This window comes from Punica granatum, chromosome 1 (genome assembly GCF_007655135.1).
Source record: "Punica granatum isolate Tunisia-2019 chromosome 1, ASM765513v2, whole genome shotgun sequence".
Taxonomy (NCBI): domain Eukaryota; kingdom Viridiplantae; phylum Streptophyta; class Magnoliopsida; order Myrtales; family Lythraceae; genus Punica; species Punica granatum.
This window is the reverse complement of record NC_045127.1, coordinates 50,404,093-50,417,573: the sequence shown is the minus strand read 5'-3', so window position 1 is coordinate 50,417,573 and position 13,481 is coordinate 50,404,093. Positions and strand designations below refer to the sequence as shown.

At 39.1% G+C, this 13,481-nt stretch overlaps 1 protein-coding gene across 1 annotated transcript; it reads right to left on the bottom strand.

Annotated features, from left to right (window-relative positions):
* Window positions 1-249: 249 nt before the first annotated feature.
* LOC116215398 (oligopeptide transporter 7) lies at window positions 250-5,353 on the bottom strand. The gene is made up of 7 exons (XM_031551101.1): window positions 5,111-5,353; window positions 4,507-5,018; window positions 4,109-4,206; window positions 1,892-2,461; window positions 1,543-1,798; window positions 1,185-1,367; window positions 250-1,102 (listed from the first exon to the last, which is right to left on the bottom strand). Exons 1-7 carry the CDS (start codon window positions 5,145-5,147, stop codon window positions 491-493), a joined length of 2,268 nt encoding a protein of 755 aa, XP_031406961.1. The 5' UTR covers window positions 5,148-5,353; the 3' UTR covers window positions 250-490.
* Between the last annotated feature and the right edge of the window lie 8,128 nt (window positions 5,354-13,481).

Genomic DNA, 13,481 nt, shown 5'->3' with positions numbered 1-13,481 from the left:
TGCTGACTCTTTTTGCAATTATTTCAAACTCGGCCGCAAGCATATTTAAGGGAAATTGAGTTTGGACCCTTTGATATCGCATAAAAATTATATTTCCTCCCTAAAGTTTCTCCACTTTTCAGTTTGTACCCTCGGTTGGGGTTCCATTTTTGCGTTTTTCACTGGGATTAATTCTTTGGTTCTGGTCCCGAATCCTCAAGGTTCCTGGACACTGCCAACAGGATGTTATCGACTATGCGACCATGCTTCTATTCGTAAACCTTGGATGATTTATGAGCATAAATCCTTTGACATGGTGGCAGAAAGTTCACACATGTAACAATTTTGGGACCAAACATATCCATCATCCTAGAAAAGAGCTAAAAGAAAATACATTATGCCTCTCGTCAATTTCATATGTACAAATATTGTGAGAGGAAATTGAATCTATCCTGAGAAAATGAATATGATCTTCCATCTTTTTGCCTTCTTTCTTGATATGCCTCCTATTCTATGTGAAAACAGGGCATCCTTCAACCGCCACTCCTTTGGCTGTAGGGCAAGTAGCCAAGGAGCAGCCATCAAGGTCATTCCCCCACCAATCAAAGTCCACACCTTCCAATCCCAGGCAGAGGTATATGAGCACCCCCATGAAGGCAAGCCCCGCGTCGAGGGCTCCCGAGAGAACGTAGTTGTATCGTTTCCATAGCTCCGGCTTGTATCGATACATCACGAACCCCGAAAAGAACCCCACTATGATCCAGGTCGTGTAGTTCACAGCGGTCGCAGGGGGCATCATCCCTGTGGCCCCAATCAGGACCGGCATGTTGATGAGGCCGATCCACTCTTGGTTGGGCCAAGCCTTGTGGGCCAGCCAGACCAGGAGCGGGGCGATTGCTCCCCCTAGGAAGAACCAGTTGATGGCCTCGTACGTGCCCTCGTCCCCAAAGATCCTGCGGGGCCCTATCAGCCCCCAGATCACGGATGCATCGTAGAAGACTGTGTCGGCCGGGCACGTCCACGGGCTGTCTGATGAGGTCGTCTCGCAGATGTCGGGGATCGTCTCCATAAGCCACCAAGCAGTGCCCAGGTACACGAACCCAGCTATGAGAGTCCCCACCACCTAAGGCACATCTAAAACAGTTCAGCACTTATGAAGACTTCAGAATTCTCGGATCAATTCGATTTGGGCCCTTGATAATTACCTGTGCCATGAACATAGTTCTAGGAGGAATTTTCATGTAATGGCCAAGCTTGAAGTCTTGCAAGAAGGTGATAGCCTGCGTCATGCTAATGTACCCGTACACCTTGAAGCACATGTTCGCTACAGGATATCCCGGATAGAGGTACCCGATGATGTACTCCGTGATGATGTTTAGACCTGGTGTCTGTCATTACACGAACAAGCAGCTCCAAACATCATATAACATGATGGAAGATCACTTTGTTCTCCTATGACAGTACTAAAGGAGATGCGATATGGTCAGGGAATCGTGCAAAGGAAATTAACAAAAGGCATACCAGGAATTGCTTAATTTCGAGTGTTTATGAAAATTACATTACCTGGTTGGTGATGGCGGTGATGATGCCGATTGGGAGAGTGAAGAAAATGGCGATGGTGCAGGCGAGGATGACACCCCACCAGGGAAGTTGAAGCTGACTGTTGTAGTACTGGCAGGAGAATATGGTGGCCGCTATGTTGACGACGAGGATCAGCCAAAACCACCACTCCGGCACTTGCTTGTACCTCCTCATTAGCCTCGTATGTATGTCCGCCGTCTTCTCAGTGAAGCTCGCCTTGCTCTGCTCCCATATTTCTCTGCATTTAGTATCATTTGATTAGTTTTCTTACATATATAGTAATGCAGATGATAGCCATGCTAAAAGAATTTTGTGCAGTCACATTACATACCGTCCATGGAAGAGGAGAACATGGACGACGGTGGCAGTCAGAGAGGCAAAGCCGACCCCGTAGGTCATGGCGAAGAAGGTGCTGAGATAGAGTGGCCCTTCCTTCTCATAAGCCACCACGTCCAGGGTGAAGTCGGAAGTGACGATCTTGGATATGTTGTACTCTTGTCCTGAGGCAGTGAACAGATCGTCGGAGAAGATGGGGAAGGTCTTGGCCTTGTAGACATTGAGCCAGTAGAAGATTGGGGTGAGGATGTACATGACAAGGACGAAGCCCGCTGCGACATTGGCAGTGGCAAACCAGGGGCTGGCCAGAGGGCTGCCGAGGTAGGCTGAGATGGTGGACCAGTCGATGCCCACCACTGCTATGCCGAGGCCATATAGGCCAGAGCCGAGCTGTTGGGCCAGGACAGACTTAGAGAAGATCCAACATATCCAGGAGAGCGAGGTCAGCATCTCGAAGAGGTATCCCGGGAAGACGTAGTATGCAAAGCTACATGTTAATGCGATCAGAAAGAACTGGGTGCGCGTCACCCCGCCCTTGGGCCGTTCCTCCTTTTCGTGCAGCGCCCTGTCATGCCATCGAATTATTTCGATCAACCTTTCGAGATTGTACCATAGACCTTTCCGATTTCTAACAATGTCAGTACGCCACGGGCGGAAGTGGATTTATGTTGCATGGCCTACTGTCATGTTGCTAAACGGAAAAGGCAGGCAGGCTCTTTGAAATTCGTTGGTGGCCTCTTGAGCCCAATAACGTATATACGGAGTCAAATTTTATGCAAGTAGTACATGGTAAGAATAAAGGATAACCGTCTAGACTACGAATACGACCCGTTAACACAAGTTAATTATCTATCAATAATGTGGAGGAACTAGTTACGGCAACATCAAATCTTATGATGAACTAGAAAGTATTAACACACAGGAAGTCTACTCTTCTTCATTTTCGGTAGTTATTATTGTCAAAGAATTGCATTTATTTTCTTTTTTTTTTCTTCCCAAAAATAGAAGAAATTTTTTTATATGTAACGGTAATACCATGTTGCAGTATCACAAACTAATAAGGGTTTGTCATTTTGATTTTTAGTATGTAAATAAAAATAGAAAAAAATTATTATAAATAAAAATAATTTATTATTAATAAAAATAATATTTTTATGTGTCTTGCGACATCATTTATATAGTACCACCATGGTATATAACACCTTTCTCCAAAAGTAGGCAAGCCAAGCTCTTTTGACTATTGGTTTAGGCAGCCGTCCGATTAGTGATCATACGTCCCCAATTAAAGAAGTATCAATTTGGGCAATTAATCATTGTGTCACAGTCTCCTTTCTAATCATATAATTCGTTCCCATTCATGCATTGAAATTCAGAGAAGAATCGTTTTCGCACAAGAACATTTTTGTTCAGCTTATACACACACACACACACAAATTAGGCTTGGAAGATGGAAATCCCTAAATACCCTCAAATCTCTTTTTCTTTTCTGAAATAAGAATACCCTCAAATCTCGGATCTCTATTTTTCAATTATTTTCCCTCTTTATAAAAAAAATGAGTTTCCTTTTTAAGAAAATAAAAAATAAAGAGATAAAAAATTCTCACTAACAAAGATTGAAACTAATATCTCTTTCCTTCACTTCCCAAGTCGGAGTGAATTAGTTCAACACAACGCATTTGTGTTTTGCATGCTCCCTACATAGATACTCATGATTTGGGTGGTGGTTTGGTTCACTTCTTTTCCTTCTTCTTTTTTTTGTATATTTTGTTTTTGGTCTGTCGATAATAATATTAATGTGTCAACTTGAGCCGAAAACTTCCGAGCATGACAGCTCGAAGAGGACACAGATCCAACAACTGGTCCCTTCTGATGAAAACATCAGCTCCAACTGTCCTAATTACTGAAAACAAATGCATTCATAAATTTTCTCATACATCTTTATCAGGACAAGAAGAAATTATGAAATTCCTCACAAGATTCACCAGCAAACGTTGCAAGATTCACGCCCAATTATATTAATCAAGCTCTCGCCTGTCCCTCTTTAATTTTCCTTTTATATAATTTTAGCCGTCACTAAGCTTCCTTTAAATGTTTGAACGTGCTAAATCTCATGACAACTACACGCTTCTTGTATCACTTATCAAACTTGATGATTACTTACCCCGAAAAGTGCGTAAAAATTTCGATAAGATGAAGATGGAGATTAATATACCTGAAAAGTGAAACCTGAACGAGGTTCGCCGGCCACCACATAGCTGCCGGCTCCACCAGGTACCTTCTGAATATACCTGCCCATCCGAACCCCAGCACCTACCATTCAAACCCCCATACATATTGATCAAAACCTTCGCAACTAACCGGCATCAACGAGTTTAATTCAGCTTCGTGGGTAGAGACTAATGAGAAAAATCACAATATAAAATTAAGCTTCAACAAATAGATGCATATTAGTCTATAATTAAGCAGTCGCTCCCGAACCATAAAAATGTTGCAAGAAAGATGAAGAAAATCATTTCCAAAGCGAATGCTTTCTAAAGGAATTCTTCAATGAAAGAGCTAGTGATGATTAATTAGGTGGAAGGTAGCCAGGTTTCATTAATTAACAATAACCTGAGTGGTGATGACGACAATCAAGGAGACGAAGAAGGTGATGTGCTTCTTGTAGAAGACCTTGACGACCGTCACGACGTGAATGGCGTAGACGGTGCCCGCGCCGGAGTTGGCAAATATGGTGATGAGGACGTGCTCCTTCACGTTGAAGGGCCCTGGGTTGAGGGTGAACTCCCAGCGGGTCCCTTTGAAGAAGACCCGGTCTGTGATGTGCGCAGCCATGAGCCGACCCAGTGGCACCACCGCAATCTGGGCCGATATGGCCGTTATAGTCATCGGCTCCGTCCGGTACCAGAAGAACTGGTTCAGGAACGACAGCACCACGCACGACACCGTCCCCAGCACCCACATCCGAAACGTCAGCACGGGCAGAGTGGGGTCGTCCGTCGTAGGCACCGTCAGCGCCACTTGCCTCACAGGCGAGTTCTCCTCCTCCTCCTCCTCTGGTAGCTCGGTGACCTCCGACGAGCCGGGGTTGGTGTTCTCTGTTCTCTCATGTTCCCTGCTGCTCACTGCAAGGAAACATCCATTAACACGAGAGGATTACGACTAACGAGCAATAATGTGAATGCTAATGGAGTGAAGGGCAGTTCCGGCTGCTTACAGAGAGGAGCTCGGATCTCTTCCGATGATTCCGCCATTGCTCAGGGTCCTCTCCTCCTACGGCGAAGATAGAAGGAAGCTGAGGATTCTTCTTTATCTATTTCAATACAGAATCTGGCCCAGAAAGCAAAACATTGAAATGATTCTCCTTTCTTTTTTTAGTTTTTGCTTTTTATTTTTAATAATAAGGGGAAAATGTGGAGAGGGAGAGTGAGTTGAGTTGTAGTTTTGACTGTTGTACCGTAAGTAGGGAGATTCTTGAGGTTTGGTTTGCTCGCCTTAAAGATATTTAGGGCAATTACACATGCCCGTCTATTGACTTAGAAATCGTAAATTCGATACGTAATGAGACTATATGTATCACTTTATTAGTTATTTATGATTTTTTTCATCGTAACCTTATTTGTAATCGAAAAAAAGATATCTCTCTTTGATAAAGGGGTCCTAGTATAGTGGCACATAGCGCTACCTGAAATAAAGAGATACTAAGTTCGATTCTTACTAATGAGAAAAATATAACCCTTTAATTTCATTTTATTTCTTTGTATTAGGTTGATGTATCTCCTTATTAAAAAAAATGGTATCTCTCTTTCTTAATTTATTATTGTTTGATGGGTTGTTGAGCACAGGAAGCTGATCCCACGTGCGTTGACCCTTTTGTTCTTCTTTTTTTTTTTTTTTGGTGTTCCATGTATTCGAAAATCCAATTGACATGGGTAAAGTTATCTCGATTAAAGATTTTATTTATTAATAAGATTCGAACTCGAAATTTTATTTAAAAAAAATAAGTGTTGAACCGTTTAAATCAACTCATCTTTTGTTCTAATCTTTGCTTAGCGTCAGAAGTTAGCTTGGCCACTGCACATAATTTTATAGTACTTACTATAAATTCAACAAATCGTGTAACTGTGAGCCGTTATCAATGCGATTGAGATTTTGGATTATTAGCCAAGGGAAGTTATGGATACAAATTACGTTATGTGCGCTGATGGAATCGAATATGATTCCGAGCTTCTTCCGAATATCTTCGGGACCGGAATCACCACGAAATAGCAAGGAAGGGGATGCTGATATGTAGCTGGGGGGAGTAACGGTGAGGGAGGATGGCATCAACGAACTCCCATGAGATTGGATTGGTTTGCCTTTTTGGATCTGTCTAACTTTACAGGTTTCACCGGTTGGTCAAGAGTCTATTCAACGAACCTTCTGTTCCAATTATTCATTAGCCAAAAACAAGCAGTACCTCTGCCATGCTCATTTCATACTTTTATCTTTTATATTTTTGTCCATGAATATTTTTGATACGCTTGATAGCATTTGAGAATGAGTCGATCTCGATTCGCATTATTTTCCGGACGGAAACTGGCTGATTCAATATATATAGCAGAAAAACTGATTTTTCCATGTGTAAGCTAAGGATCTCCCCTTATACCGTACTATTCGAATAGCATATATCAAAATTTTGTGAAAATTAGAAGAGTACGTTGATTCTTATGTTAGTCCATGTCCATGAACCCATTTTTCTTTTTTCTTTTTTTTTTTAATTGCTCCCAGGAAATGCTGAATTTGGCAGCCAAATACAACGAGGTGTGCAAGAGAAGACGAGCTGCCTCCCGAGAACTACATTTTATGATTCTTATATCTAAATGTGCATTGGATTGGACATCTCCCGAAGGCCAAGGGGGAAACAGTCGGCACGTCCAAAGTTAGATTGAATATCATTTCATTCTGCAATTGATTTACGTATGTTATCTATAGTTCCGGACTGAAAGCACTCAGCAAAATGAAGTTATCGGTAATCTTGCATGATCATCGGGGTGATCGGTGCTCCAGAGCTTACATCAGCTATAGTAATTCTCTTTCAAAATTATATGTTTTGCCTACCATATGAACAAATGGTTGATCATATTTCTGATACGATTTTCACAACATCGGCTCCGTTTTCAAGTTGGCACTGCAGTCCTACCGGTCATAAATCGTCGCATTCTCTCTAAGAAAGCTCTTACTCAACAATGGACCATCCGATTTGTGCCCAATGAATGAACCTCAACTGCTAGCTACACACAAGCACGTGCATCATGGCTCATTACAGACAATTGAAAGGAGGCTGAGTGCGACGACAGAAAGCGACTGATAGAAAGCAATGACTAATTCAGTTACCCAATTGTCATACCATCTTCAATGTCTCATAAACACGAGATCCGAATCATCCATTTGGATTTAGCAACTGAATTATTTTTAAATATCAAAGGGGGCATGTAATGCGATGCAAAAGCCATGCAGTCAAGGGAAGAGAACATCCATATCGATGGTGTACCATCAAATTGTTCCTAAGTCCTGATCATCGTATTAAAAAACACGCAAGCAAGCAGGCTGCTTCATCACGAGCTTCAGGGTTGGCCTATTGATTTTCTTCTCAGCTCCACGAAGAGGCATGCCTGAAGGTGAAACCCGCTTTCAACGATAGGGACAGCTTAACCAACACATACACGACGCGAGGAAAGCTCGATACAAGGTTGTAGTTCCCTATTCCCAAGCATCCCGAGAACTGTGTTCATCACCTCCCAATTTTTGATACTGGTATCTAATTGTGCATTGAACATATCTCGAAGGCCACCGAGTTAGGAAATTGGTCAGCACATACTTCTACCTGAATCAATAATTATAGTATGAGAATCTGAATCCAATTGCAATTGTTAGAATACCCACTTAATCATTAGTTATAGCTTAATCAATAATTATAGGATCCGGTTCAATAATTATAACATCCGGGTCAATAATTATGACATCCGGGCTTGATTTTCGTCTCCATAGGGAATGTACACCTACATGGGTCTGAGTATCATGAGTGTATCAAAATTCACGACCTAATTTTCTCACGTAAATTTGAAAAGGAATTTAACATTAAATATTTACCAGTGAAGTTCAGAAATCGAATAAGCAAAACAACTCAACAAAGATAGTAATTTAATGTGAATACCTCTTTAACATGACTAGTATCTCTGATGAGATATGCATTAATCCAAGGCTCGAAGAATTTGGTAATATCTTGGTAAGTAAAAGCCCTCGATGGTTGGAGTGCAGCTGGCAAGAATAATTTAGTGAAGCCTTTATTTTGTGCGTCAAGGTTCATAAAGTTGCTGAAGATGTTAATAACCTGTGATAAAATCTATACAGTTTTATTAATTAAGCTGCATGATTAAAAAAAATCAATAGAAAAACGGGAGTTTACATACCGAGTCTGCCACCCCTCCGAGTATCCGATTGCATGTTATCGACGGTAACATGCAGGTTATGTTTTTTCGAATCCACAAACAATTTTATCTTGTGTATACGTGTATAAATCCAAACATATTTTTCTTTTGGCCCTCAAAATTATTTACATTTCACTTTTATCCTAATCCTTTTTTGTTCTGAATTATTTTCATTTTCAACGATACAAATTTTATAAACTTTGATCTTACTATCTAAATTTTGATAAACCTATTAATGTGCAATATTTGTAAGAATAACAAAATTTTGGAAATAGAAAAGAAAAGAAAACAACTTGTCCACAACCATTGAGGCTCTCAATGGTCTAGAGTGAGGGTGTTTGTTGGCTAGACTCCACTCCCAAGATCGATATTCAAAACTGCTACATTTGATACAAAGAGATCATGTCTACAATCTAACAATATTTTTGTGATAAATTTATGAAATGGGCCTACACCGTAGGGAGCTTGCCTCATGTTGACGACTACAGTTGTCATTTGAAGTCCTCGGTCTTAGGGGGTTGATTGCCCCTCTACCCCGCCCTAAGTCCCCATCCCTCTGCACTCGCATCCCCTATTACTTTTAGCTAGTGGCCCCATGATGCGTCGAAGTGGTGCCCCATCCCGTTCTCACTCCTTGTTGATGTTTCTTTTTTTTTAATTAACTTTTCAAAATATTTATTATTCATGAATTTTATATGAAAATCTTGTTACATGGTACCACTCCAATGAAATTACAAACAACTATTTTCACGATTTACAAGCTTGGATGGTAGATGATTACCAACAAAGTCTCCATCCACCATAAAGAGAATTACAAGCTTGGATGGTAGAGGTTATTGATCATCTTGAACATATGTAGTAGCTAGGGGTAATTACACTGGTGGTCCAAAAAGTTTCACTAATGTATTAAGTTGGTCCAAAAAGTTTTTTTTGCTACTTGAGGTACAAAATGTTTCAAAGTTGTAACATGATAGTACAAACCGTTATCTCACCATTGATGTCGTCATCTTGCCATTGACATGGGTGGACCTTTAAGTTAATTAAAGAAATATTTTGAACCATTATGTTACATCTGTAAAACATTTTGGACCATTAAGTGACAAATTCAAAAGAGTTTGAATTATCATGTAACGTTCTACCAACTCCTAAAAACATATCAGAGCCACATGTCGACCACGTTTCTGCCACGTCAGCTTCGCTTGACGGTGTCAATGGTGAGATAACGGTTTGTACTATCATGTTACACTTTTGAAACATTTTGTACCATCAAGTAGCAAAAAAAACTTTTTGGACCAACTTGATACATTAGTGAAACTTTTTGGACCACCAGTGTAATTACTCCTAGTAGCTATATAATGTTAAGGGTAGGGCCTCGTCTACTAAAAATAACCCCACCGTAGATAACCTAAATCTTAATGGTCATTGACCATCTCAAACATATATAGTAGCTACAAGATTCTTTTAAATTTTTCCTATTTTCAATCATATTTGACCAAAAAATTATTATTCTTTATTTTTCATGTTGACATTAAACAAAAAGATTAATTAGGACGAAATTGAAAAATAAATAAAGATTAAGGACCAAAAGAATATTTTCTTATGAGGCCAACATGATTCACAGGGTGGATTATGAAATTTTCTATTAAGAATGGGGTGTAGTATCTATTTCGGTCAAATATGGGGTGGACTGTCATTAAGGAAAACCTCAAGGGATGATAGTGTATTTTACCCAAGAATAAAAGAAAAAGTTACAGGTTCCAACTGTAGTATAATTCAGGTTTCAGTTAAGTTTCAATTCCAAGTCCCAACAGGGTAGCGTCCGATTCTAAAATCTTGAATTTGTCTCTTACAATGTAGGGTTCGGGTCCAGTGAAATAAAAGGATACCCAGACCTGCACACTCTTAACCATCAGGCCATAGTGGTCAAGTAATTGCGATTTTACATATAACATTGAGGGTGGGAGAAATTTTGCATTGTTACTTAAAATTTTCTTTCTGAGTTTGTTAATATTATATTTTCCTGATCTTGATAGATCTCAAGTGCATATTTACTTACCTAATTTCGTTAATTAAAAGTCTTTTTTTCTTTGGTTAAAATAGCAAATTGGAAAAAAAAATCATAACTATTTACGTAATTAAAAAATGAAACGCAATTTTAAGAGAATGTTGCATGTTTCCCTTTCCGATATTTTTTTCAATTTTTTTAAATTATGGTAAGTTAAAAACTGATTATATTCGTAGAACGACATGCAAGGGCGCATCGATGAGAAGCAAAAGCCTAGTAGTAAGCTATCAAGAAAGTTATTATACCACCGTACCACACATAGCAAGGTTTCTAACCCGTTTGATTTCGCAATCTGATTTTAAAAATTTAATTCTAACTTTAAGTCTACACACTACACAACAAAAATCAATAACATAATTATTACTTTTTCATTTTTCTTCAATTTTTTTAACAATTCAATTCAATTTTTAATAATAAATTCTTCCAACTATTCGTTACTTTTTCCACAATTCAACAATACAATCATTACTTTTTTTAACTATTCATTACTTTTTTATACTTTTTTTCATAATTCAACATCATAATAATTACAAACCAATTAAAATCAAAACTCAACTCAACTTAACTCTAAAACTGAACACATTATAAGCTTTCCTTTTGTATTTTTATCACAAAGTCTTTGATAGAGATAAGAGAATTTAGAAAGTCAGAAAATGTACTGAGATAAAGAAGTAGTCTTTTTAATCAGAAATAGAGTAGCGCACGTTTTCACCTGATAACCAAAATGTTTCAGATTTGATATTCGGAGGGAATGATACCCATGGCCATTTATTAGCCATTATGATTGTTATTTCATTATATTAGGCTATGAGCTTTCCTTATAACTGTAAAATAAGTATTTTTAGCACTTTGAAATGCAAATATTACAATAAATATTGATTGATTAACAATCATCACATTTCATACATATTCAATGAAGAAGAGAAGCAACACCAAGGGGTTTGGCCAACCCGATCCCAGGTTCGAAACCCCTTGGAGTCACCAGAGCGTCTTAGGTATGATTATTCGCTCTTTGCGCTGCCGGGGGTTCGTGAAGCACCGAGAATTAATCGGGCAAAGTCCGAAAAACCCGAGTCAGGGGGGAAAAAAAAAGAAAAAGATGAAGAGACTCTCGCTCGAGCAATTTCTTCCCTATACTATGCCATCAATTGAATTAAGAGTCATGACGATCGATGTTATCTTAACATACCTTAGATAATAATTATTTTGAGTCCAGTACAAAATTGAGAACACTCGAGCGCACTTTATTAGTAATATAATGTTTGAGATTACTAGCTAGCTTCAAGTTCCAAACGGAATACAAACCGGCGTAGCTTCACCGAACCTCCACATCTGAATGCGAAAACTCATCCAATCCCGCATGCAACCACATGGAAATCGGACTAAGATCAGACATTTGATCGATCAAGAAGTGACATGCCAATGAAAATTAGTAAATCCGCTGCTGGGTTATGTCATAATTACAACAAAGTAATTTATTAGCAATTAATTAATCAATTTTAGTTGCTAAAAAAAGTCGCTTTTAACGACTAAAATATCTTCCAATCATACATATATTTAGTTGCCGTGAACTTAAACTATTGAGTTGTGGCAACTAATGTGCAATTAAGTTTTTTTTAGTTGTTATAGGCTATAGCAACTACATATTACCTATTAGTAAAGTGAAAAATGTAGTTGTGAAAGAATTCATTTAGCAACTAATAAACTCTTTAGAAACTACAATTTTAGTTGTTAAAGAACGAAATATAGTGGTTAAAGTTTATACCAACTAAAATAATTAGTTGTATTTTAGTTGTAATAACGTAGTAGCTAGAGGAATAATAATCATGCCACATTCTGCAATATGGCAGCATGGAAATTGGAGTAATCACGCTCAGATATCTCATCGATCAAGAAGTGACCTGAAGCCAATGAAAATTAGCAATGCGCTGCTGGGATATGTCGTCATAAATCCATCTCATCATAATAATTCATTCATCGCTACTAGACATGGGCCCGGTGTCATCATACAATAGTTAATCTCAGTCGTCCGGTTCTGATCAATCATTAAATTAGTTAGATGAAATCAATTAATTCTAGGTAATCAGCAGTGCAACAAGAAAAGGTTGTGGATGGGTGGATTTTCCAGCATGGCGTGTTCGACTCATGTAGTCATACGGATAAAGGGGGGTCTCCTCGGCTCACCGGAGGCGGGAGTTGCGGCCGGTGTAGGTGTAGGAGACGCTTTCTCAGTTTTGACCCTCACAGATGACTCCGACCCTCCATTGTTCCCGGCCATGATCAGGCTAGAACCAAACTAATTTAGACAGGATTTACCTGTAAGTCTGCTCTGTCCTATCCTGCCGTAGAACTGAGTTGTCGGGGTTTCGTAATTGACAATGGGAGAAGTTTTTTTACATTGTTACTTAAAGAAGTCTCTTCTTGATTTTTTGTTAATGTATAAATTGGTGATCTTGGGAAATCTCGAGGGCATATTTATTTACAGAATTTCATTTGTTGAAAGATTTTTTTTCTTTGAACTAGCAAATTGGAAAAATAAAACCATATCTATATTCACGAGGTTGAAAGATGGAACGACATATTAAAGAGGATCCTGCATTTTTACTCGCCGAAAATTTTTCATCGATTATATTATGGGGTAAATTATCGATAATCATGCATGAGGGGCGATCGGTGCTCCTGAGCTTACAGTGGCCATGGCCCGCTCCTTTCCAAATCATACGTTCTGGCCACCATATGAACAAATTCGGAAGCTCTTATTCAAACAAATGAACCATCAGATTTGTGCCAAACGAAAGAACCTCAAGTGCTGCCTGCTGGCTTAACACTGAGTAGGGATGATCGGTTTCGAGTACCTTATATTTTTCACAATACCCTGACCCTACCCTGTAAGAGACAAGTTCCAAGATTTTAAAATCGAACCCTACCCTATTGAATCCTGGAACCGGAACCTGTATTATATCACAAGTTTAGGTACCCTGTTGGAATCTGCAAATTTTTTTCTCTAGCTAAATATAATCAAAAATTTCACATACATAATCAGTAATCACGCC